Consider the following 24,020-nt stretch of genomic DNA (forward strand, 5'->3'; position numbering starts at 1 on the left):
TTTCATGTTTTTGTCTGATAATGTCAACATATTGGTCTGTTGATTGCTTTTTTCCATTGTGAGTTGGGGGTTTTTGTTTGTTTTTAGAGAGTGTATGAGTGTGGTGGGGGACTGAGGGAGAGAGAGAATGTTAAGCAGGCTGAATGCCCGTCGTGGAGCCGGATGCAGGGCTTAATCTCACAACCCTGAGATTATGACCTGAGCCAAAATCAAGAGTTGGACGCTTAACTGACTGAGCTACCCAGGTGTTCGAGATTTTCTTAGTTCTTTGTATTGCTGAATAATTTTGGATTGTAACCTGGACTTTTAAAAGAATTATGTTATGAAACGTTGGATCTTGTGTAAATCCTATTGAGAATGTTGATATTTTTTGTTTTAGCAGGCAGTCTGCCTGTTTGGATTCAGGCAGAAAATTCTGACCAGCCTTCTGTGGGTTTCAATGTCAGTTCCATTTTTAAAGCCTTTGCAGTCCTAGTTAAATATACCCAGTGTATGTTCCACCTAGTGGCCAGTAAAGAACCTGGTCAGTGGCCTCTCCTGTAGTTCAGTTCTTCAGGTTTTTGCTCTTTTGTTGGCAAGGTATGATCCATGCATTTGTTGCCTGGGAATGAGCCCAGGAATTTATAAACAAAGTTTATAGGCTCATTCTTCTGAACTCTTCCCTTTCTGTGATTTCCCTGGTACTTTCTGGTTTCTGGGGCTCCCCTTTTTGGTTTCTTTGTTGCAAAGTTGAGGCTCTAGTTATTCTGCACTGTACTTCCTGGGAATGTACATGTGTTCAGTGCCAAATAGCATTAGGACAGGGAAAGAAGAAAAACAATGGGGGTTCACCTCACTCTCTTGGAATCATAGCTTCTCGTATGGGAGCTGTGGGATTGCTTGGGGACTGGGATGTGAAAAAATGGAGAAAGGAGAAATGAAGGATAAATAGGGAATTCTCCATCCCTCTCTTTGAAAACTAAGTCTTTTACCCTACTTCTTCAGCCAAAAGTAAATGGTTCTTTTGGAGCTCTTTTTTTTTGCTTCTTGGTTTCATCCTAACTTTAGTTAAACTGTTCTGGTACAGTGGACTTCAAATTTTGATATTTTTTCCTTTTCCCCCCCCCCCAAAGTTATTTATTTATTTATTTATTTGACAGACAGAGATCACAAGTAGGCAGAGAGGCAGGCAGAGAGAGAGAGAGAGGAGGAAGCAGGCTCTTGGCTGAGCAGAGAGCCCGATGCGGGGTCGATCCAGGACCCTGGGATCAGGACGTGAGCCGAAGGCAGAGGCTTTAACCCACTGAGCCACCCAGGCGCCCCTAATCTATTTTTTTCTCAAGGATTTTGTTCATTTTTTGAGAGAGCATGAGTGGTGGGGCGGGGAGGGAGAAGCAGACTCCCCTCTGAGCAGGTAGCCTGATGTGGGACTCGATCCCAGAACCCTGGTGATTAGGACCTCAGCTGGAGGTAGAAACTTAACTGACTGAACCACCCAGGTGTCCTGGTCTTTAATCTATTTTGATTTTGATTTTTAAAAAATAATATAGTGGTCCAGTTTCATTCTTTTTTTTTTTAAATAAAGATTTTTTTTATTAGAGAGAGAGTCTGGGGAGGGGCAGGGGCATAGGGAGAGAGATATAGTATTTTAAGTGGATTCCATGTTGAGCATGGGGCCTGATGCAGGGCTTGATCCCATGATTCTGAGATCATGACCTGAGTTGAAACAAAGAGTCAGATGCCTCAGTGACTGTACCACCCAGCTGCTCCCAGTTTCATTCTTTTGCATGTAGCTGTCCCATTTTCTCAACACCATTTGTTGAAGAGACTGTCTTCCCTATTGTACGTTATTGCTTCCTTTATCATAGATTAACTGACCATATAAGCATGGGTCTATTTCTGGGCTCCCTATTCTGTTCCATTGATCTTTGTGTCTGTTTTTGTGCCAGTACCATATTGTTTTGATTACTGCATCTTTATAGTACATCTTGAAATCTGGGATTCTGATACCTCCATCTTTCTTCTTTTTCAGGATTGTGTTGGCTATTCTGGGTCTTTTGTGTTCTGTATGTGTTTTAGGATTATTTGTTCTAGTTCTGTGAAAAACATTGGTATTTTGATAGGGAGTTCCTTGAATCTATAGATTGCTTTGGGTAGTATGGGTATTTTAACAATATTAATTCTTCCAGTCCATGAGAATGGAGTATCTTTCTATTTGTGTCATGTCCAGTTCTTTCATCAGTGTTTTATAGTTTCCCCGAGTACAGGTCTTTCATCTTGTGTAAGTTTGTTTCTAGGTATTTTATTGTCTTTGGTACAGTTGTAAATGGGATTGTTTTCTTATTTTCTCTTTCTGCTACTTTGTTATTAGTGTATAGAGACAGAGCTGATTTCTGCGTATTTATTTTGTATTCTGTAACTTCACTGAGTTTATTTACTATTTCTAGTAGTTTTTTGGTGGAGTCTTTAGGGTTTGTTATGTAAGTTATCATGTCATCTGCAAATAGTGACATTTAACCTCTTCTTCTCCAATATGGTTACCTTTTATTTCTTTTTCTTGTCTGATTACTGTGGCCAGAGCTTCCATACTGGTTGGATAAAAATGGCAACAGTAGACACCCTTGACTTGTTTCTGATCTTAGAGGGAAAGCTCTCAAGTTTTTACCATTGAGTATGATGTTAGCTGTGAGTTTTTCCTATATACACTCAGTACCAAAGAAAATATGATTAAAAAATGGGCAGAGGACCTGAATAGATATTTTTCCAAAGAACACATACACATGGCCAACAAACATATGAAAAATGATCAGCATCATTAATCATCAGGGAAACATAAGTCTAGACCACAATAAGGTATCATACCTGCCAGAATAGCTAAAATCAAAAAGAGAAGAAATAACAAGTATTGGCAAAGATGTAGAGAAAAAAGAGTCCTCGTGCATTTTTTGTAGGAATGTAAATTGGTACTGTCATTGTGGAAAACAGTAAGGATGTTCCTCAAAAAAGTTGAAAATGACTGGGTATTTACCCCAAAGATACAAAGATAGTGATCTGAAGGGGCACCTGCACCCCAATGCTTTTAGCAACAATGTCCACAATAGCCAAATTGTGGGAAGAGCCCAGATGTCTATGATCAGATGAATGGATAAAGAAGATGTGGTGTATACACACAGACACAGACACACACACACAGGAACATTATGCAGCCATAAAAAATGAAATATTGCCATTTGCAATGATGTGTACAGAACTAGAGGGTGTTATGCTAAGCAAAATAAGCCAATAAGAGACAATTACCATATGATCTCACTAAATGTGGAATTTAAGAAACAAAAGAGAAGATCATAGGGAAATAGAGGAAAAAATTAAACAAGACAAAACCAGAGAGGGAGACAAACCATAAAGAGACTCTCAATCATAGGAAGCAAACTGAGGGTTGTTGGAGAGGAAGGGGGTAAAGGGATAGGGTAACTGGGTAATGGACATTAAGGAGGGCACATGATATAATGAGCACTGGGTATTACATAAGACGATGAATCAGAGGCCTGTACCTCTGAAGCCAATTGTATGTTAATTGAGTTTAAATAAAAAATGTTCAAAAACAAACTTAAAAACAGAATTACCATATGATCTAGTAATTCTGCTGCTAGGTATTTACCCAAAGAAAATGAGAACACTAATTTGGAAAGATATATGGACTCATGTGTTTACTGCAGCATTATTTAGAATTGCCAAGATATGGAAGCAACCCAAGTGTCCATGAATAGATGAATGGATAAAGAAGGTGTGAACAGAGTAGATTGAGCTTCATTTTTTAATTGACTTCTCTCTAGCTATGAAAGTCCTAAACAGCGTCTTCCAACATAAGGAGCCATCTTTGCTAGTGATGGTTGCTCGATCTTCTGGACGACTTGATGCTGCTTCCACATCAGCACTTCCTGCTTTGCCTTGGACTTTTATGTCATGGAGATGGCTTTTTTCCTTAAATTTCATGACCTAGCCTCTTCGAGCTCTGCACTTACTTCTGCAGCTTCCTCACCTCTCTCAGCCTTCGTAGAATTAAAGACAGTCAGGGGTTTGCCCTGGATTAGGCTTTGGTTCAAGGGAATGTTTTGGTTTCTTTGATCTTCTATCTAGACCAATAAAACTTTCTCCATAACAGCATATCACTTCCTTATCACTCATGTGTTCACTAGAGTAACACTTGTAATTTCCTTCAAGAACTTTTCCTTTGCATCCACAACTTGGCTAGCTGTTTGACACAAGAGGCCTGCCTTTTGGCCTATCTTAGCTTTAGACATACCTTCCTCACTAAGCTTAATCATTTCTAGCTTTTGATTTAAAGTGAGAGATGCGCAACTCTTTCTTCCATTTGGACACTTGGAGGTCATCATTGGGTTATTCATTAGCCTCATTGTAATATTGTGTCTCAGAACAGGGATGCCCAAGGAGAGGGAGACAGGTGGGGGAATGGCTGCTCAGTGGAGCAGTCAACACATACATTTATTAAGTTTGCTGTCTTATATGGACTTGGTTATTGTACTCCAGAAAAATTACAATAATATTAAAGATAACTGATCACAGGTCCCATGCCAACTATAATAATAATGAAAAAGCTTGAAATACTGTGGGAATTGCCAAATATGACACAGCTGTAAGTGAGCACATGCTCTTGGAAAAATGGCATCAATAGATTTGCTTGATGCAGGGCTGCCACAAACCTTCAGTTTGTAAAAAACAGTTTCTGTGAAATGCAGTAAAGCAAAAGCACAATAAAAGGATGTATGCCTGGCATATTCTAGGTCCTAGAGGATCATAGGTGACTGCTTTACGTAACTGTATCTCTTTTATATATCTATTTTTCTAGCTTTCCAAACTAGGATCCTCATTGCATTCCCTACTCTAATTCCCTAATCATAGCCAATTCCACATTTTCTTCGAAGCCCTGCTCTGCATATTCCCAATCTTTGTACCAGTTTTGGTTCTAGTTAAGGCAAGGGACAGACGAACTGAAGTAAAAGCAAGGTTTATGTCAGTGAGCCATCAAGGAGGAGCAATTGGGCTTCAGGGTGATGAGACTCGTAGAATCAAGACTGCCTTCTCTTAGAGGTTTTATATACTTATTTTTTCATGAATTCTGTCTTTGGATATCTGATCCATTCACTTCTTAAGCTGTTGGTTTCAGTTTCAAGTTGCTGATTTATCCCTGAACATTTATGACTTTTCAGCTTAACTTTTCATGCTAATTCTGGGTCTTTTGTTTTAAATTCTTCAGAGAATACTTTGCTTGACCTAGGCCATCTCCTTCAGCTGGCTGATAGCCACTGTTTATTACTTTGGACCATCCTCACATCCTGTCAGCTGTGAGTAAGAAAAGGAGTTACAACATAAAGAACATTTAGCTGGGGCTCTATGCAGAATAGTGTACACTGAATTATTTTCTCTTTTCATTAGGACTGCAAGTTTATGCACAGAATTACAGCTTAAAAATTGCAAGCGGCCTCAGAAGCGATCTAGTCACAATCTTTCATTTGGCTGGTGAAGGAAATATCTATAGAGATTGTCATAGTCAGTATTAACACCTCTACATTCTCAGGAATATATTCTTTCCATCATATTGACAGTACTGAGAGTTTAATTATAATTTAATAGCTTAATCATATCATTTGGGAAATATTTTTTAGAACACTGTCAGGGCCAACTCCCTCAAAATATCAATACTTAAGTTAAATGAATGGAAATTTCCAGTAGTTACAAAATAAGTGGAAGTTGCCAAATATTACATATTAATAACGGTACATATTAATGTACTAATAACTTTAAAATTCCTTTTCTGTTGAAACAGTGCAGAAAGGTGGTTTTATTAAAGCATGGGGGCAGAACCTGTGGGCAGAAAGAGCTGCCAACTTTAAAATTCTTTAAATGTAAAATGTATTAACAAATTAAGGAACAAAATATAGAGTTACTTATTTTCTGCATTTCTTATAATTTAATGTAAAAAATTTTATTTCTTTAAAAGTAGCCATTTAAAAAGTAGTCTTTTACTTCTTTATTCTTTATGAAGCAAATTGTTACATATCCCAAGGTTTAGAGAACAAATCTGAAGCTGAAAGGTGGCTCTAGGCTTTTATACATGTTGGCCTGTCCAGGGGACTTTTACCAATACCGCTGTGATTTCCCTTAGAAATTTTTGGTAAGTAATACTTTGAGTGGTCTGTTCTTAGCACTGACATATTTAGAAGAGATGATTTTTTATTTCTACCTCCAGACCTACTTTTTGGTGAAAATGCATGCAAGCTGGAGATAGACCTGATTTTGTAATAGTTAATTAGAGGAAAGTAATTAATTATTGCATATTTCTCTTTACAAAGTCTCATTTGCTTTTCAGATTATTTACTAGCATCAGTGAATTTTTAAAAACCCCTGTTTTTGTTCTTTGTTCAGGTTTATAGAAATAAGCTTAGTTTGTACTGCAGGTGTCTGTTCCTCTTTAGCTTCATATTTAGAGGTTTGTTATATAGCTCCATCTATTTTGTCAGTAAATTATCAAAATTGGCTACTTCCTGACTAATACTTAAGATTGTTCTTTTTTAAATTTAAAGTTTTAATTAAAATTTTACTTTCAGATCTGTTGCTTCTTTAGGTTGTTAGGAAGAAATTAAAATGAATTATTTTGTCTCTTACCATTTAATCACAAACACTTGCAGTATTTCTTTTTTTTCCACTTGTAGTATTTAAGTTTTCTTCTATTTTTTCAGCCATAGATTTTTGTTTTTATGTATTATTAACTTTATGTTTCCCTCAGTATACTACTTGCAGCTTGTCTTTTTTCTACTACTATAAGTAGACTGTTAATTTTGCATTTCTTGATGTGAGTTGTTTCTAAAAGGAGCAATCCCCTTTGGTTATTGCACATGTAGTTATTATTGTATTATTTCTGACGTTGTTTCACCTGTCTCTTGACCTGGGGTAATTTTTTTGCTCTAAGCTTTTTGCATACTATTTAGTTTCCTTCTCATTTATTTATTCTGCTCATTCAGCATTCTTTTTTTTTTTTTTCCTCATTCAGCATTCTTGAGTGGACTTTAGGCTGTTAGGATGATTGAATCATATTAGTAAAGTCTTTTCTTAGTCATGTGGAAAGAAGGGCTGTTTGCTCAAGGACTACCCTCTCCCCTTTTCTAAATGTAGTATGGACTTCTGTCTGATCGGCCGAAGGCTTATCTCTTTCGGGGGATAGTGGTGGTGGGCAGTAGTTGATAATAGTTAAGGCTTTGATTTTAGGTATAGAAACCTGTAGGAAGACAAGTGAGGTTGATTGAATATATTGCTGATAAGTACTGTTATTTTTGTAGACTTCAATTTTATTTTGAAAAATCTCATTAATTTTGTGTATTTATTATATGTAAATGTATAGTTAGCTGGTGATACATAAATTGGGCTTTTAAAATAGTCCATGGCCTATTGTGATCTATTTACTAAACTTTTCAAATTGGAATTGTGTATTATATAAATATACTATTTCAATGAAGAGATAATGATATGTCCTTTGCTTAATATATTTTTAGTTCAGGCATTTTGTTCATTTTAAAAAAATTTTTTAGTTATGTATGACAAAGGATGAGTTTCCTTAATCTATAAAGAGCTCTTACAAATCATTCAGAGCAACAATACTAAAGACTTAGTTAAAAAAATGGACCAATGTCCTGAAGAAGTTGAAAATAGAGCTACTCTATGACCCATCAATTACAGTACCAGATATGTACCCCAAAGGTACAAATGTAGTGATCTGAAGGGACACCAGTACTCCAATGTTTATAGCAGCTATGTCCACAATAGCCAAACTATGGAAAGAGCCCAGATGTCCATCAACAGATGAACGAATAAAGAAGATGTGCTGTTACACACACACACACACACACACACACACACACACACACACTGGAATATTACTCAACCATCAAAAAGTGATGAAATTTTCCATTTACATCAGTGTGAATGGAACTGGAGGGTCTTATGCTGAGTGAAATAAGTCAGTCAGAGAAAGATAATTATCATACGGTTTCACTCATATGTGAAATATAAGAAATGGCACAGAGGATCATAGGGGAAGGGAGGGAAAACTGGGAAGACATTACAGAGGGAGACAAATCATGAGAGACTCTTAACTATAGGAAACAAACTGAGGGTTCCTGGAGGGGAGGTAGGAGGTATATGGTAATTGGGTGATGGGCATTATGGAGGGCATGTGATGTGATGAGCACTGGGTGTTATATGCAGCTGATGAATAACTGAATTCTACATCTGAAACTAATGATGTATTTTTTTTTCTAATGATGTATTATATGTTGGCTAATTAAGTTAAAAAGATGACCAATAGCAGGAATAGTAGGTTTTCAGAGAAGGAAATATAAGTGGTTGATAAATATATGAAAAGATGCTTAACTTTCTTCCTAGTAAAAATACAAGTTAAAATAACAAGGAATGGCGCCTGGGTGGCTCAATTGTTAAGCCTTCGGCTCAGGTCATGACCCCAGGGTCCTGGAATCGAGCCCCCCTCAGGCTCCTTGCTTGGCAGGAAGCCTGCTTCTCCCTCTCCCACTCCCCCTGCTTGTGTTCCCTCTCTCGCTGTGTCCTCTCTGTCAAATAAATAAAATCTTAAAAAAAAAAAAAAGATGGCCTTATATCTGAGTCATCTCATTTAAAAAAAAATGGAGATGCCAGGTTTTGTTGGATTGGAAAGATAAAAACATTTGATAATTATCAGTTAGTGAGGAAGAGGAGAAACAGGTATTTTTCTACATATGGGGAATATAATCTTTTTGGAGGGCAGTTTGCAGTAGTTACTGATTTTAATCACTCACCCAGCAAATTATGTCTTAGAATTTATCCTTTGGGTATACTCATACACATATATGTAATATCATAAACAGGTGTTCACTAAGGTACATTTTTTTATGGTAGTGAAATACTGGAGACAACCTAGATTAATTATGGCAAAGCCAAGAAATGGAAGATTCTGCAACTATTAAGAAGAATGAGATCATTCTTTCTGTGCTGCTCAGGAAAGTTCTTTAAGATAAATTGTTAATTAAGTGGAAAACAAGTTGCAGAATTATGTATAGTATAATCCCTTTATGTAAAAAAGTGTTTACATATAGATACACTTATATGTACACTAAACATTTCAGGAGGGCTCATAGGTAACTGAAGTGATTTCTCCTTGGGAATGAGGAGGAGTGGTCAAAGGTAGGGAGAACTATTTTTCCTGTTTGGGTTTTAAATTAGCAAATGTTGCCTTTTCTATAAGAAAATAAAATTTATTATTGAAAATGTTAAAATTAAACATTTAAAATGATTTATTTAACTTGTAGGTGGTTTTTATGGATAACTGCTATATGAAAATTCTGGCTTAATAAGGGACCCATTCAAAAAGAAAATCTATTTGTTTTAGAAGTTAATTTTTTTAAAAGTTATCTTTAAGAGTAACATGGGGCTTGAACTCACGACCCCAAGATCAAGAGTCATACATTCCTCTGACTGAGCCAGCCAGGCGCACCTAGAAGTTAATTTTTAATCCTGAGGTGCATAAATAGTTAGGTGTTTAATTACATGACCAAAATGAAGAAGGGAGGGGTGTTTTCTTGGGAAATTTTTGTTAATCTGTGCTTCATTTTCTTGATTATAAGATTTTTCATAAGTCAAGATTGGTCTCTTAAGACTTTTTCTGCAGATAACTTGGTACAACAAAGTGACCATCAAAGCCAGACAGCCCTGTCTTCTTTAGCTTTTTGTTCATTATAGAGCAAAGACCACAGCAGCAATGAAGAATTTAAGTGAATTTATGTAATTAGCCAACCAGTAAGAACAGAAAGCTGAGCAATAGAAAAAAAAGTGAAAGGAGATGGTCATTAGTGAAGTGGATAAAACAGTGTTAAGAGATCTGAATTCATCTATTTGTATTTTATTTTCTCCTAGGAAAAGTTATGTTTGTGTAGGATTTTTTTTAAAAAAGTATTTCTTTACACCTTCATTTATCTAAGACTTAAAGGAAATCTGAATAATTCGAACAGTTTGTGGGATATGAATACGAGTTTGCTTTTCTGAAAATAATGTAGTGAAGGCAGTTATATATAAAACTGAAGTTAGGGCAATGATTGTGTTATGTCCCTTAAGATACACGTAATCACAATGACATGAAGCCCTCTAGAGAAGGCAGCAATATCTTTATTATGGTAATAGTAGTATTTTAATTCAGAGTATTTTATGACTTTAGAAGATGATATTTAATTTTTTTCCTCAAGTGAAGTTTTGATAAGGTAAAAGAAGGGGGGGTGACTTTGTATTTCAGGCTCAGCTAATCGGCAAGTCTCTTCTAATGAAATTTTTGGATATCGCAACTAAAAAACAGAAAAGAATCTTGATAATAACAAATACTCAAGTTTTGGGGCACCCAGGTGGCTCAGTCATTAAACGTCTGCCTTTGGCTTAGGTCATGATCCCGGGGTACTAGGATTGAGTCCCACATTGGGCTCCTTGCTCAGTGGGGAGTCTCCTTCTCCCTCTCCCACTCTCCCTGATTGTGTTTCCTCTCTCACTGTCTCTCTGTCAAATAAATAAATAAAATCTTTTAAAAAGATACTCAAGTTTTTAGCTTCCATAGAATTATTGTGGGATAGATAATATGACACACCACACACTTTATCTAAGGAAGAGATTCTTTTAGACAAACAAATGAGATCTGTGAATTCAGGAAACCAGGCACATTCACATGACTTTAAATATAATCTCCAGGAGTTCAGAGACCTTCTGAGACTATCTATGACTTCTGTCCATTAGACTCCATGTTGAAAACTCTTACTTTCAATGCTGAAAGCACAGACTATTTTTCTCTTTCCTAAAAGGATGGATTTATTGTCCAAAACGAAGGTTAAAGCAAGTGAAGATGAATATATTTAAAGCATGTCTTTGACGTGAGGGCCTGAGCTACAGAATTATCTCTTGTTGTGACTATGATCAGCTGTTTATTTTTTAAAAGATTTTATTTATTTATTTGGCAGAGATCACAAAAAGGCAGAGAGAGAGAGGGGAAAGCAGGCTCTCCCCTAAGCAGAGAGCGTGATACGGGGCTTGATCCCAGGACCCTGGGATCAGGACCTGAGCTGAAGACAGAGGCTTAAACCCCCTGAGCCACTCAGGTGCCCCTGGTTATTCTTTATCATAAGGACAGTTCAGTCCTTCCATAGAAGAAATCGTCCCACATGAATGGAAAGAGAGTGTGTTTTTCTAAGATGCTTTCTCTTAGGCCTTATCTATGTGTTGGGGCCAAACCATACCCTTGACTTTGAGATAAAACATTTTATAGATCAGTGCTGTTGTAAGAGCAGGACGCTGGTGTGTAGTGCTGTAGGACAGGAGTGGTTCTACCAAGAACCCAAGGGAAGAAGAACCTGGTTAAGGGATTCCATTTCCTGCAGAAAAGGCTTGCTGTCCCTTTTCCTGCTTTCTAGTAATGATCCTGTGGAGTAGTTTATACCCTGATACATCAACGATACTTCATTTACCTAGTACAAAGGAGCCCACTCCATATTCCCTGAGTTCATTTTAGTATTTATGTGTAGTCTCAGTGAGTACCCTTTTTTCCTCCTGCACTATAAAGTATTTCTCTAGTGAGACTGAATTCTGAAAAAAGAATGGAGACAGAGTTGCTTTCGTCCTAAAATTGAGAGACTGGGAATCTCTTGAGTAATTACAGCTTTTGTATAAACCTTCTTAGCAGTTGGTTTTCACTGAGTAATTACTCTGTGCCAGGTGCCGTGGTAAATACTTGGGATTACAATGATGAACACGGGCCTTCTAGCTCTAAGAAGACAGAGTAGAGGTGGGGTGGTATAGTGGGAAAGAGCAGGAGCTTTATTCTAAGCAAATGAATCCTCAATCTATGAACTTGGGCAAACTACTTACCCTTTCCAGGCTTCAGTTTCTCCATCTAGAAAAGGTGGTCTGTGAAGATACAGTGTTCATAAAGACCTAGCTGATGGCCTCATTATAGTCAGTATTCAGTAAGTGGTGAATTATTAAGGAGGGCTTTGGTAGATTCCCTTCTGGTAGGTCTTCTAAATCCATGATACTGTTAGGCCGGAAAGTTAGCCAAAATCTTTCCTTGTATAGCTGCTGTTGTAAATTTGTCCAGATTATTAGCAAGGAGGTTATGTCATCTGTCTGAACTCTATGTTCTTTGACTAGGTTTCCAGGTACTGAGAGTTTTGTAGCCAGAAATTAGGGAGATTTGGATCATTTATTTGTTATACATATATTTATTGAAGGCTGCTTATGCTAGGCGGTGGGAGTGCAGCCATAAACAGGACATGGTTACTTGCTTTGATGGACATTCCTGTGTGGTGGGAACCTGACAGGTATTAAACGCGTGTTTATATAAATAATTAAAATCTTGTGAGCCTTCAGTTATAGAATGCATGTGATTCAGTCTTGACTTATTATGAGGCCCCTATTTTACTTCCATTTTACCACAAGGAAATTCTCAGACAGCTTGAGTAACTTATCACTTAATATGGCAGAACCCAAATTGAAAACCCTGCATATGGGGCGCCTGGGTGGCTCAGTGGTTAAAGCCTCTGCTTTCGGCTCAGGTCATGATCTCAGAGTCCTGGGATCGAGTCCTGCATCGGGCTCTCTGCTCAGCAGGGAGCCTGCCTGCCTCCTCCTCTCTCTCTCTGCCTGCCTCTCTGCCTACTTGTGATCTGTCTGTCAAAAAAAAAAAAATCTTTAAAAAAAGAAAAGGAAAAAAAAATTCTTAAAAAAAAAAAGAAAACCCTGCATACATAATTTCAAACCAAAGTTTATGCTCTTTTCACTAGTTCAATTCGCTGGGATAATTCTATTAGGCACTTTGGAAATTTTGAAATATTGTTCAAAGGTAGGATTATTTTTTGTCATTTTAATATACATTCTTCTATTGAGGTATAATTGACATACAATATTATGTTAGTTTCAGGTGTACAACATAATGATTTGCTATTTGTATGCCCTTGCAAAATGATCACAATAATTCTAGTTAACATCTGTCACCATACATAGTTACAGAATTTTTTCCTTTTTTTTATAATGAGGATTAATAATAATTTAAAAATTAGTAGGGCGAAACATTTCTTTCCTATACACAATATTCCCTTTTATTTTTTTCACTTTTTTTATTATGTTCAGTTAGCCACTGTATAGTACATCATCAGTTTTTGATGCAGTGTTCAATGATTCACTAGTTGCATGTAACACCCAGTATTCATCACAAAACGTGCCATCCTTAGTGCTCGTCACCTGGTGACCCCATCCCCCCACCTCCCTCCCCACTGAAACCTTCAGTTTGTTTCTCAGAGTCCATAGTCTCTCATGGTTCATCTCCCTCCCCAATTTCTCCCCCTTCAATTTTCCATTCCTTCCCCTATGGTTCTCTGCGCTATTCCTTATAGTCTACATATGAGTGAAACCATATAATTGTTTCTCTGCTTGACTTATTTGACTTAGCATAATTTCCTCCAGTTCCATCCATGTCGATGCAAATGGTAGGTATTCATTCTTTCTGATGGCTAAGTAATAGTCCATTGTATATATGAATCACATCCTTTTTTATCCATTCATCTGTTGAAGGGCCTCTTAGCTCCTTCTGCAGTTTGGCTATTGTGGACATTGCTGCTAGGAACACTGGAGTGCATGTACCCCTTCTTCTCACTATACCTGTATCTTTGGAATAAATACCTAGTAGTGCAGTTGCTGGATCATAGGGTAGTTTTCTTTTTAATGTTTTGTGGAACCTCCATCCTGTTTTCCAGAGTGACTGTACCAGCTTGCATTTCCACCAACAGTGTAAGAGTGGTCCCCTTTTTCCACATCCTCGCCAACACTTGTTGTTTCCTGTCTTGTTAATTTTTGCCATTTTAACTGGTGTAAGGTGATAGCTCATTGTGATTTTGATTTGTATCCTGCCACATTGTTGAAAGGACAGCCTTTGCAATATCCCATAGGTTCTGGACCAATGTGTTTTCATTCTCATTAGTTTCCATTTTTTTTTTAAGATTTTATTTATTTGACAGGCAGAGATCACAAGTTAGCAGATAGGCAGGCAGAGAGAGAGAGAAGAGGAAGCAGGCTCCCCGCAGAGTACAGAGCCCAATGTGGGGCTCGATCCCAGGACCCTGGGACCATGACCCGAGCCGAAGGCAGAGGCTTTAACCCACTGAGCCACCCAGGCGCCCCATTAGTTTCCATGTTTAAGTTCTTCCTTAATTTCCTTGTTGACCCAGTCATTTTTTAGTAGGATGTTCTTTAACTTCCACATGTATCAATTCCTTCCAAATTTTTTCTTGTGATTGAATTCCAGTTTCAAGGCATTGTGGTCTGATAACATGCAGGGAATAATCTCAATCTTTTGGTATTGGTTGAGACCTGATTTGTGACCAAGTATGTTATCTATTCTGGAGGAAGTTCCATGTGCATTCAAGAAGATTGGGTATTATGTTATTTTAGGGTGGAATGTTCTGTATTATTTACAAAGTCCATCTGGTCCACTGTGTCATTCAAAGCTCTTGTTTCTTTGTTAATCTCCTGCTTAGATAACCTGTCTGTTGCTGAGAGATCTCCTACTATTAATGTATTATTATCAATATGATTATTTTGGTTAATAGTTGGCTTATATAGTTAGCTGCTCTCATGTTGGGGGCAGAGATAATTACAATTGTTAGATTTTTCTGTGGGATAGACCCTTTAAGTATGATAATAGTGTTTCTTTACATCTCTTACTACAGTCTTTGGTTTAAAAATCCAATTTGTCTGATATGAGAGTTACTACCCCAGCTTTCTTTGAGGTCCATTTGCATGATAAATGGTTCTCTATCCACTTACTTTCAATCTAGATGTGTCTTTAGGTTCAGAATGAGTCTCTTGTAGGCAGCATATGGATGGGACCTGTCTTTTTATCCAATCTGAAACCCTGTGCCATTTAATTTTTCAGGCTGTTCACGTTGAGACTAACTATTGAAAGATATGAATTTAGTGCCATCATATTGCCTGTGAAGTCCCTGTTTCTGTAGATTATCTCTGTTACTTTCTGATCTATATTACTCTTGGGGTCTTTTTTCTTTTATAGAGCCCCTCTCTCCCTTGGCTGCTTTGGTGGTCACATATCCTTTCACTTTCTGCCTGTCCTGGAAGTTCTTTGTCTTTCCATCCATTCTGAATGACAGCCTTGCTCAATAAAGTATTCTTGGTTGCATGTTCATCTCATTTAGTATCCAGATTATGTCTTGCCAGGTTTCTGTGGACAGGTCTAATGTTATTCTGACATTCCTCCCTCCATAGGTAAGACATCTCTTCCCCCAGCTGCTCTCAGGATAGCTGCCTTGGCTCTAAGATTATCAAGTTTTACTATTATATACCAGGGCATTGGTCTATTTTTATTGATCTTGGGAGGGGTCCTCTCTGCCTCTTGGACATGGATCCTTCTTTTCTTCCCCGGAGTAGGTAAGTTCTCAGCTATGGTTTGCTCAAGTATACATCCTCGTCCTCTCTCCCTCTCCACACCCTTAGGGGTCCCAATAATTGTGACTTTGGAAAGTTTCATGGTGTCATTGATCTCTCTACTTATGATCTTATGAGCTTGTAGTTGTTTATCTCTATCATTCTTGACTTCCTTCCTTCCTATCAGCTTATCTTCTAGATCACTAATTCGATCTTCTTTCTTATTGACCCTGGCATTCAGAGTATCTAGTTTAGATTGCATCTCCTTCATAGCATTTTTAATGTAGGTGACAGTAGCTCTACATTCTGCCCTTAGAGATTCTATACTGTTGTTAATAATTTTCTCAAGCCTAAAGAGCAACTTTATAAATGTTACTCTGAAGTCGTTTTCTGACATCTTCCTTAGATCCATATCCATTAAGTCTGTGGCAGAGGCCATTGTTTCTGGTTCTTTCCTTGGTTGGCAGTTCTTCCTTCAAGTCATTCTCTTGAGGGATGGTTGAGGGAATGTACAGAGTCCAAAATATCAACCATGACTCAGGCAAGATGAACCTGAGGAAAATCTGGAGTGTCAGAAGCCACCACTCACCCCCCGTGGTTTTTCCTGTGTGTAGAGATCTAGATAGATATTCTTACATCTCACGCTGATTTCGTGGGTGTTCAGGATGGCTTGGTAGATATCCAACTCAATTCAGGGAACCAGCAGCGGCAACGAGGTTCCCTACTCCTCCTCCATCTTGCCTCTCTCCTCAATATTCCCTTTTAGTTTAGCTTTCTTGAATGCATGGTATAGCAAATCTGCCTTGTCTGTAAGAATATAGTTATTTCCTCCCATAAGTGATTTTTTTCTGTATTTCCCTTGCTTGAAATTCTTTTTCTTTTGTTGAACTTTCTTGTATTTATAAATACGTGAGTTGAAAATGGTTGATAGCAGTTACAGCAGGATTTTGGCAATGTTGGAAGTTTTAGTAACCAGTAGAAGTAGTGTTTGTTTTCCTACCTGCTCTTTGTCCTCATTTCCCTCTTTCCTTAGCAGCCGTATGTGGATCTTTTCAGAGGTTATGTTTTCACTTGTCAGCCCTGGCTGTTGGAGGTCTATTTTTGTAGGATAGGACTGTATTGTTTAAAGTTGTGGAGATGGTGGAATAAATTATTTTTAAATTATTTTTTTGGTGTATATATGTATACATGTATATATATGTATCTTTAAAAAAAAAAGATTTTATTTATTTATTTGGCAGAGCGAGAGCACAAGTAGGCAGAGAGGCAGGCAAAGAGAGAGGGGGGCGGAAAGCAGGCTCCCTGCTGACAGAGAGCCGGGTGTGGTGCTTGATCCCAGGACCCTGAGATCATGACTAGGCCAAAGGCAGAGGCTTAACCCACTGAGCCGCCCGGCCACCCCATACATGTAGCTTTTAATGGGGCTTTTTCATTTGAGAATTGGATTGTTAGGTTATTTGGAATATTTAGTCATAAGTTGAGTTCCAGAGAAAAAGTGTCCTCACTCTCTGCCCCTATGTCTTCATAAAATTCACAATGTTGCAAAACAGGAATAGCATACATCAAGAAGTGTGGCAATAGGAAGAAACATTTGGTTTTACTGTGAACAAGGAAATTTTCCAGGAACTTAATTTTGTTTTTCATTTTGCAGACTGTATATATTTGTTAACATTTTATACAAATCAGTTTATTTTAAAATTAAATTTATTTTAATTAATTTTTGTGTGTGTGGAGCCACTTTGGGTTGGTTTCCTTTCCATCACCTCTTAATAGGTTGAGGCAGTTGGTGAGTTCAAGTTTAGTCTTTGCTTTAGTGCATGTAATTCTGCTTTGGGGGTTCATGTCTATTTTACTAGCTCTTTAAGCCACATGGATTTGTGTTGGAAAATGCATCTGATTTCTTTCTTGATCTTTCTCAAGCCTGGTTTGAACCTTGGGAATACAACTGCAGCCTTCAGTGCCTTATTAGTCTCAGATGGAGGTTTTACTCTTTAGGGTTTATCAAGATGAGCTTTGGAGGGAACCTCAGAACAGACAGATTTATGACTTGCAGGGACACAGGGTGCAGTGTTTAAGAACTAGAAGAATCTTTTCTTTCTTATTACTGGTTGTTGAAAGATAATGCATGGGGTGTCATCATCCTATTTTTTAATGTGAATTTTATTTTTCATGTAACTTTTAATGTCTTATTTAGAAATGGATATCTTAATATTTTTACATTAGCTATTTTTGTAAAATGTGTCAAAGTGTTGTGGAATGTAAGGTATAATTCACAAGTTTTATATCTCACTTACTGTAAAACTCTTCTCTTTTAGGCATATGGATCAGGCTGTGATATTGTTATTTTGGCAAGTGACTTTGAGTGTGTGCAGATCATTCCTGGTGCTAAGCATGGAAACATCCAAGTCAGCTGTGTGGAGTGTTCTAACCAACATGGAAGAGTAAGGGATCTAATTACATTATTGAATGTCATCTTTTAATGTATTCTTATCTTTATATACTAGGGTTACCTATAATTTCTTATTAATATACTTTAAATGGGTATTGGTAGGTGTGGATAAAGTGATAAGATGTCTACAAATTGTAAGGCGCCATTAAGCTGATAATGTGATTACTTACCAGTGTATGTACTCTTTTTTTTTTCTGTGTATATACTCTTGTAAGATCTGTAGACCTCACAGCCCAGTGCACATTGATATTCTGCCAGTTGATAATTCTAGCAACTATTAAGCCAATAATAGGGAAGTCAGCCTTTATTTTCTCTGTGTAGCATCCCTTATCTCACCCAAATTATAACATTAAAATTTTTTTAAAAATTAAAAAAAAAATTTTTTTAAAGATTTTATTTATTTATTTGACAGATAGGGATTACAAATAGGCAGAGAGGCAGGCAGAGAGAGACGGGGGACGCAGGCTTCTGGCTGAGCAGAGAGCCCGATGTAGGGGCTTGATCCCAGGACCCTGAGATCATGACCTGAGCCGAAGGCAGAAGTTTAACCCACTGAGCCACCCAGGTGCCCCTAACATCACATTTTTATCAAGAAATTTAGCAACTTGTGTCTAATATAATATTTGGCATATAACAGCTGCTTTTTAAAACTTCTGTTAATTTAATGAATGTTTATTTGTTGAGTGAAGACTCTTATTAAGGTTCTTTCATTCAAACTTTTAGACAGAAGGTCTATTTTGAAATAGTTCACATTTCATCATATGTACATCTCGTCTTCCCCCAAATATACAGCAAATGTAATATATATCAAATTGTGGTTATACATAAAGTAAATATAGCATACTTGTGGTATACTCTAGCAGTTCAGTAAAGCCAGTGTTGTGCAGAAGAGTTAAAAGTCTGTATAATATAAAAATGAACTTTTTGGGGCACCTGGGTGGCTCAGTGGGTTAAAGCCTCTGCCTTCGGCTCAGGTCATGATCTCAGGGTCCTGGGATCGAGCCCCATATCGGGCTCTCTGCTCTGCGGGAAGCCTGCTTCCTCCTCACTCTCTGCCTGCCTCTCTTCCTACCTGTGATCTCTGTCAAACAAATAAAATCTTTAAAAAAAATGAACTTTTCTTGTAATAATTGTAATAATTTAAATAGTTTTAGTGTTCTATAAATTTTTTAAAGGTTTTATTTATTTATTTATTTGACAGCGATCACAAGTAGGCAGAGAGGCAGGCAGAGAGAGAGGTGGGGAAGCAGGCTCCCTGCTGAGCAGAGAGCCTGATGAGGGGCTCTATCCCAGCACCTTGGAACCATGACCTGAGTTGAAGGCAGACACTTAAATGACTGAGCCACCCAGGCGTACCCAGAGAAGAGATTCTTAAGTCCAGTACTTTTTTAGTTTTAGTTGTAGAATGGAATAAATCATAAATACTGTCTTGAGATTGTATTATATGTAATTAGTTTATACATTATTGTGAAAGGATGTTGTCTTTCTTTTCCTAAATGTTAATGCTTTGTTCATTTCTTTTTAGATTGCAGCTTCGTATGGTAATGCTGTTTGTATTTTTGAGCCGTTGGGTGTAAATTCTCATAAGAGAAATTGTGTAAGTATTAAATGGTAGTAGAAATTTTTTGGAGTGAAGTTTAGAGTCCAGTCGATAGCAGTGAAAAGCTCCTTAGGAGCCAGTGCTAAAGGTAGTCTGGAATATACATGTGAAGATGGTCTGGTGCTTTATGGGAAGATCTTTTACATCTACAGGAATATACTTAAACATTTAGGCAATCTAGTTTTCTACAATATTGCTAATTGAGATTTACCTTGCTAGTTGGGATTAACCTTAGTTGAACTACTATTATTTCTTGTCTAGATTACTAGAGTAGTCTCTGATATGTTTTATTTCCCCCTTCCCCTTCTCTATTCTCAACAGCAGGTCATGACACAATTCTCTGCTTCAAACTCCATATTTCTCATAGACTCAAAACCAAAAAGCCTTAAAATAGACTAGTCTTTCTTCCCTCTAGTACCCCCTTACCACCTCTCAGAGCTCAACTCCTACTATTTTTGTCCTCTCTGATGTCACTTCAGCCACAGTGGCATTTTTACTGCTCTTTGAACAGTGATTTCCCATCTTAGGGTCTTTGCACTGTTTTTTCTCTTGTCTAGAATGTTTCTTTATCTAGACAACTTTAGAGCCAGCTCCTGCAGATCCTATAAATCTTTGCTCAATAATACCCTCTCAGTGGGGGGTCCACCCATTTAAAAAAGTTGCCATTTGCTTCTTCCACCTTTATTTTAATCCCCATCCTCCTATTTAAAATTTTTTTCCATAGCGCTTATGTTGCTATATTTGTTATTTATCGTTGAGAGTGTAAGCTCCGTGGGAGGGTATGTATGGGGCTTTGTTTCTTTTGGTCACTGATGAATCTGAAGTACTTAGAGCAGGATCTGGAACATAACAGATGCTTCTAAATTTTTATTTAATGAAGGAGTTAGGAACTTAAGTAGAGTCACCTATCAGCTGAATGATCTAGCATATCACATTGAGAACTATTCAAATTCATTCTGGGTGCTGTATGTTATTTTATTTAAAATTCAGAAAACCTTATATGGTTAGAATCATCAGTCCTTTTAAAAATCACTACATGCATTAAGACTCTGTTATCACTCACAAATAGTCGAAAATGCCAGTGTGAAATCTGAATGCCAGGAGTATATATTTACCAGTAATTTTTAAAAAGTGTGTTCTTAAATGCATTAAAAAAGTAGATTTGATATTTTTTTAAATTATGCATTTGATTATTTAATATTTCAAAAAAAGTACAAATTAAAATATGATAGTATGAGGAAGTGGATATCAAATTTAAGAGTGATTAAGAGTCACCTAGGGTACATATTAAAATTCAGATTCCAGACCTCACCCTCAAAATTTCTGCTCTGGAGTTGTTGGCCCACATATTGCACTGTGAGAGATACTAAAGGATACTAAAGGAAAGAATATTAAGGATGTTTGTAGTTTTAAGGAATGATTTGATTATTACTCTAAAATAGATCTATTGAGCAGTATTTAAAGCAGTATTTGACTTTTGTTTGATCAACAGTAGAAGGGTTAAAAAAGCATATTAAAAAATACAAAATTATATTTGGATAATGAAATTCAGGTTTTGCAGTTATTTTAAAATTCTGTGTCTTGAAAGTCAAATTACCTTGAATGAAGTATTTGTGAAGTATTCAGAAAATATAATGAGAGGGAATTGCTGTGTGTTATACTATTACTACTTGTCAAGCAGTTGATCTATAACTTGCCTAAGGTGACATGGCTTTACATTGCACTATATTTCACAAAAGGACATTTTATATTTATGTGCTACAAAGAAATACCTAAACTTTTTTTCACTCCATTTCATTGCAAAGGTCTTACACTTTAAATCTTCTACCTTTTAGTATGAAAATGGTAAGAAAAAGGATGGAAGTCATACAAATGAATACAACATATGTCATATAGGTTTAGGGACTGTATATATTGTATGGTTCAAATTTGCTGACTTTGGGAGATATTTCCAGTTTATTTTAGACATTGAGTCCATAGGATTATGATAATTTGCATTGCTTTCTAATGTGCATTTATTTTGTTTTCACAAACATTTATTGAGTGTCTGCATATGTTCCAGCCATTACAGCGCTCAGGACGCAAAGCTTATAATGGGTAATTACTGCCCCGAAGAGTTGGAGTTTAGTAGGAGAGTCAGACATATGAATGGGTAAAGCTCTAGTGTGACCACTGTTAGAATGGTAGCGGGTAGAGTGGTCTCAGTGCTGCCAGGATATCAGAAGAGGCCTCCCTGCAGAGGAGATGATTTGGTTGGGTCTTGATGGCAGCATAGCAATTTGCAGGTGAAGAGGAGAGAAACCGCATATCCCAAGTATGAGAATGTGTTCATAGATGTGGAAGGAAGCGAGAGAATATGCTTTGTTTGGGTGTGGCAGGTAGCTTGCTATGGTAGGATAAATAGTAAGTGGAACTATCTGAAGTTATTTTAGAAACAATATTTTGAAAATAAATATTTACATCTTTGCTTTAGATCATAAGGTCTTAAGAAAATGGTAAAATGGTAGTATTGTGGTTACTTTAAAAAGTTACGTTTTTCTTTTTTCTTTGTTTCAGCAATTGAAGTATCAGTGGCTTAAAACTGGGCAGTTTTTTTTGAGCTCTGTGACGTACAATTTAGCATGGGACCCTCAAGGTATTTGGTGATTATATTTAGGAATTATGAAGAGTAAATATTGGTTTTAAATGTATGATTACAAGGTGATATAATCTCCCATAATAAGAAAGTGATCAGTAGTGTATTTTCTTTTTGCTGGTGGATGAGTATGTATTTTATTTCTTGGTATGTGCTGCTTTGTACAGTGCTTAATTTACTGTTATTTCTGTGCTTTTCCCCCCTGCCTTTGAATGCCTTAATCCAAGAAACAGTGATGATTTGTTTCCTTAGTTATTAACATGTGCTGTCCTTTACTGTTACTGCATTTAGTAAGAAATAAAATCTGAAATAGGGCTAAAAAAACCCCTGTCTCACTTTATTATTTGTGTTTTCGGAAATTTTTGTCTTTAAATTTGAAAGATTAGACACTTCTAATGATAATAGCTATTGCTCCTTTTTACATTCATGATTAATAAAGGTAATTTTTATATTACATATAGAAAAACAAGTTGCATTAATCTTTAGTTAAGTTTTATATCCTGAGAACATTCTGTGTTTATATACCAGAGGTTTCTGGGGTTGTTTTTTATTGTACTTTTTCTTTTTTTTTTTTTTTTAAAGATTTACCTGATATACAATAGCTCTTTAGCTCTTTGCCGGTAAGCATTTCTTTTTTGTTCTCAAGTCTCTGCTGAGAACTGCTCTCTCTCTGGTAGTGGATTCTGGGATTTGAAATGGATATGCCCCACGTATTTTCATAGGTAGTATTGCTTATTATTTTTCACAGAAAAGTTCATAGACCTAAATACAAGCCCACATATGCATTTCTTTCTCCAGATAATCCTTGCTTATTCATCAGGGCTTTCTTTAAATTTCAGATAACAGATTGTTGACTGCAACTGATTCTATTCAGTTGTGGGCTCCTCCAGGAGATGACATTCTGGAAGAGGAGGAAGAAATCGATAATAAAATTCCTCCAGTTTTAAATGATTGGAAGTGCATCTGGCAGTGCAAGTTTGTATCCATGTTGTTCTGTTCATTAATCTAAAAAAGCTTCCTAAAATATATTCCCTTTCACAGTGGTCTCTATTTTTTGATAGTACCATTACAGTTAGAAGCCTAGAAAGTGGACTTTTTCTAACCAAAACCCATTATACTGTTATCCTTCAGTCTGTGCTGTAGTTGATTGTTTAAGAAAAGCAAAAACATTGTCATAGTTATAACTTCAGAATTTGGGTAGATAAGATTGACATGTGGGAATTACTCATTAATGGATGAGATATGGATCGGGATGTGGAAGGGGAAGATGTGATGAAAATTACCAGCCACTCCTAAGTGGAAGAATGGCTGTACAGTTGACAGGATGGATTATGTGAAGGGGACCAATCAGCCAGGGAGGATGGTGAGCTCAGTTTTTAACATGTTGCATTGAAGATGTTGGTGGGACATACTGGGGAACATATCTTTTCTGCATGTTGATTGCATTCTTCTTTGGCTCTCCAAAGTGAAATTCAGATTAGTTTTATTAACTAATTTGTATTTTGGGGGAGGTGAAATTTTTTAGTTTTAGAAAACTCTCTTGTTAGGAAAATCTTATTTTGATCATTTATATATACAGTGTTTCAGATTTTTAAAAATTTGACTCTTTAACTTTTTCTTTTTTTTAGAACCTCAGTATCTGTACATTTGATGGAATGGTCCCCTGATGGTGAATATTTTGCTACTGCTGGAAAGGTAAAGAACCAAAGAAAACATAAAAGAAAACAATTAAAAATGTTCCTTTTTCATTCTCATTTTCAGTTTTCTCTTCTGTAAAATTGGGATAATCCTACTCTGCAAAGCTGGCCTGAGGAATAGTGATAGTA

The 24,020-nt window shown here is 36.8% G+C and overlaps 1 protein-coding gene across 5 annotated transcripts in view; it reads left to right on the forward strand.

Moving 5' to 3' along the window:
- DMXL2 (Dmx like 2) overlaps positions 1–24,020 on the forward strand; it is a 157,459-nt gene that overhangs the window by 14,898 nt on the left and 118,541 nt on the right. For all 5 annotated transcript variants that reach the window (XM_032856483.1, XM_032856485.1, XM_032856482.1 and 2 more), the window contains exons 2-6: positions 17,826–17,951; positions 19,485–19,556; positions 22,116–22,194; positions 23,034–23,169; positions 23,823–23,889. In XM_032856483.1, coding sequence (XP_032712374.1) covers positions 17,826–17,951; positions 19,485–19,556; positions 22,116–22,194; positions 23,034–23,169; positions 23,823–23,889 — 480 coding nt within the window. The remainder of the gene's footprint in view (positions 1–17,825; positions 17,952–19,484; positions 19,557–22,115; positions 22,195–23,033; positions 23,170–23,822; positions 23,890–24,020) is intronic.

The sequence above is a fragment of the Lontra canadensis genome, unplaced genomic scaffold (assembly GCF_010015895.1).
Source record: "Lontra canadensis isolate GAN:19392208 unplaced genomic scaffold, GSC_riverotter_1.0 scaffold12, whole genome shotgun sequence".
In the NCBI taxonomy this organism is placed as follows: Eukaryota; Metazoa; Chordata; class Mammalia; order Carnivora; family Mustelidae; genus Lontra; species Lontra canadensis.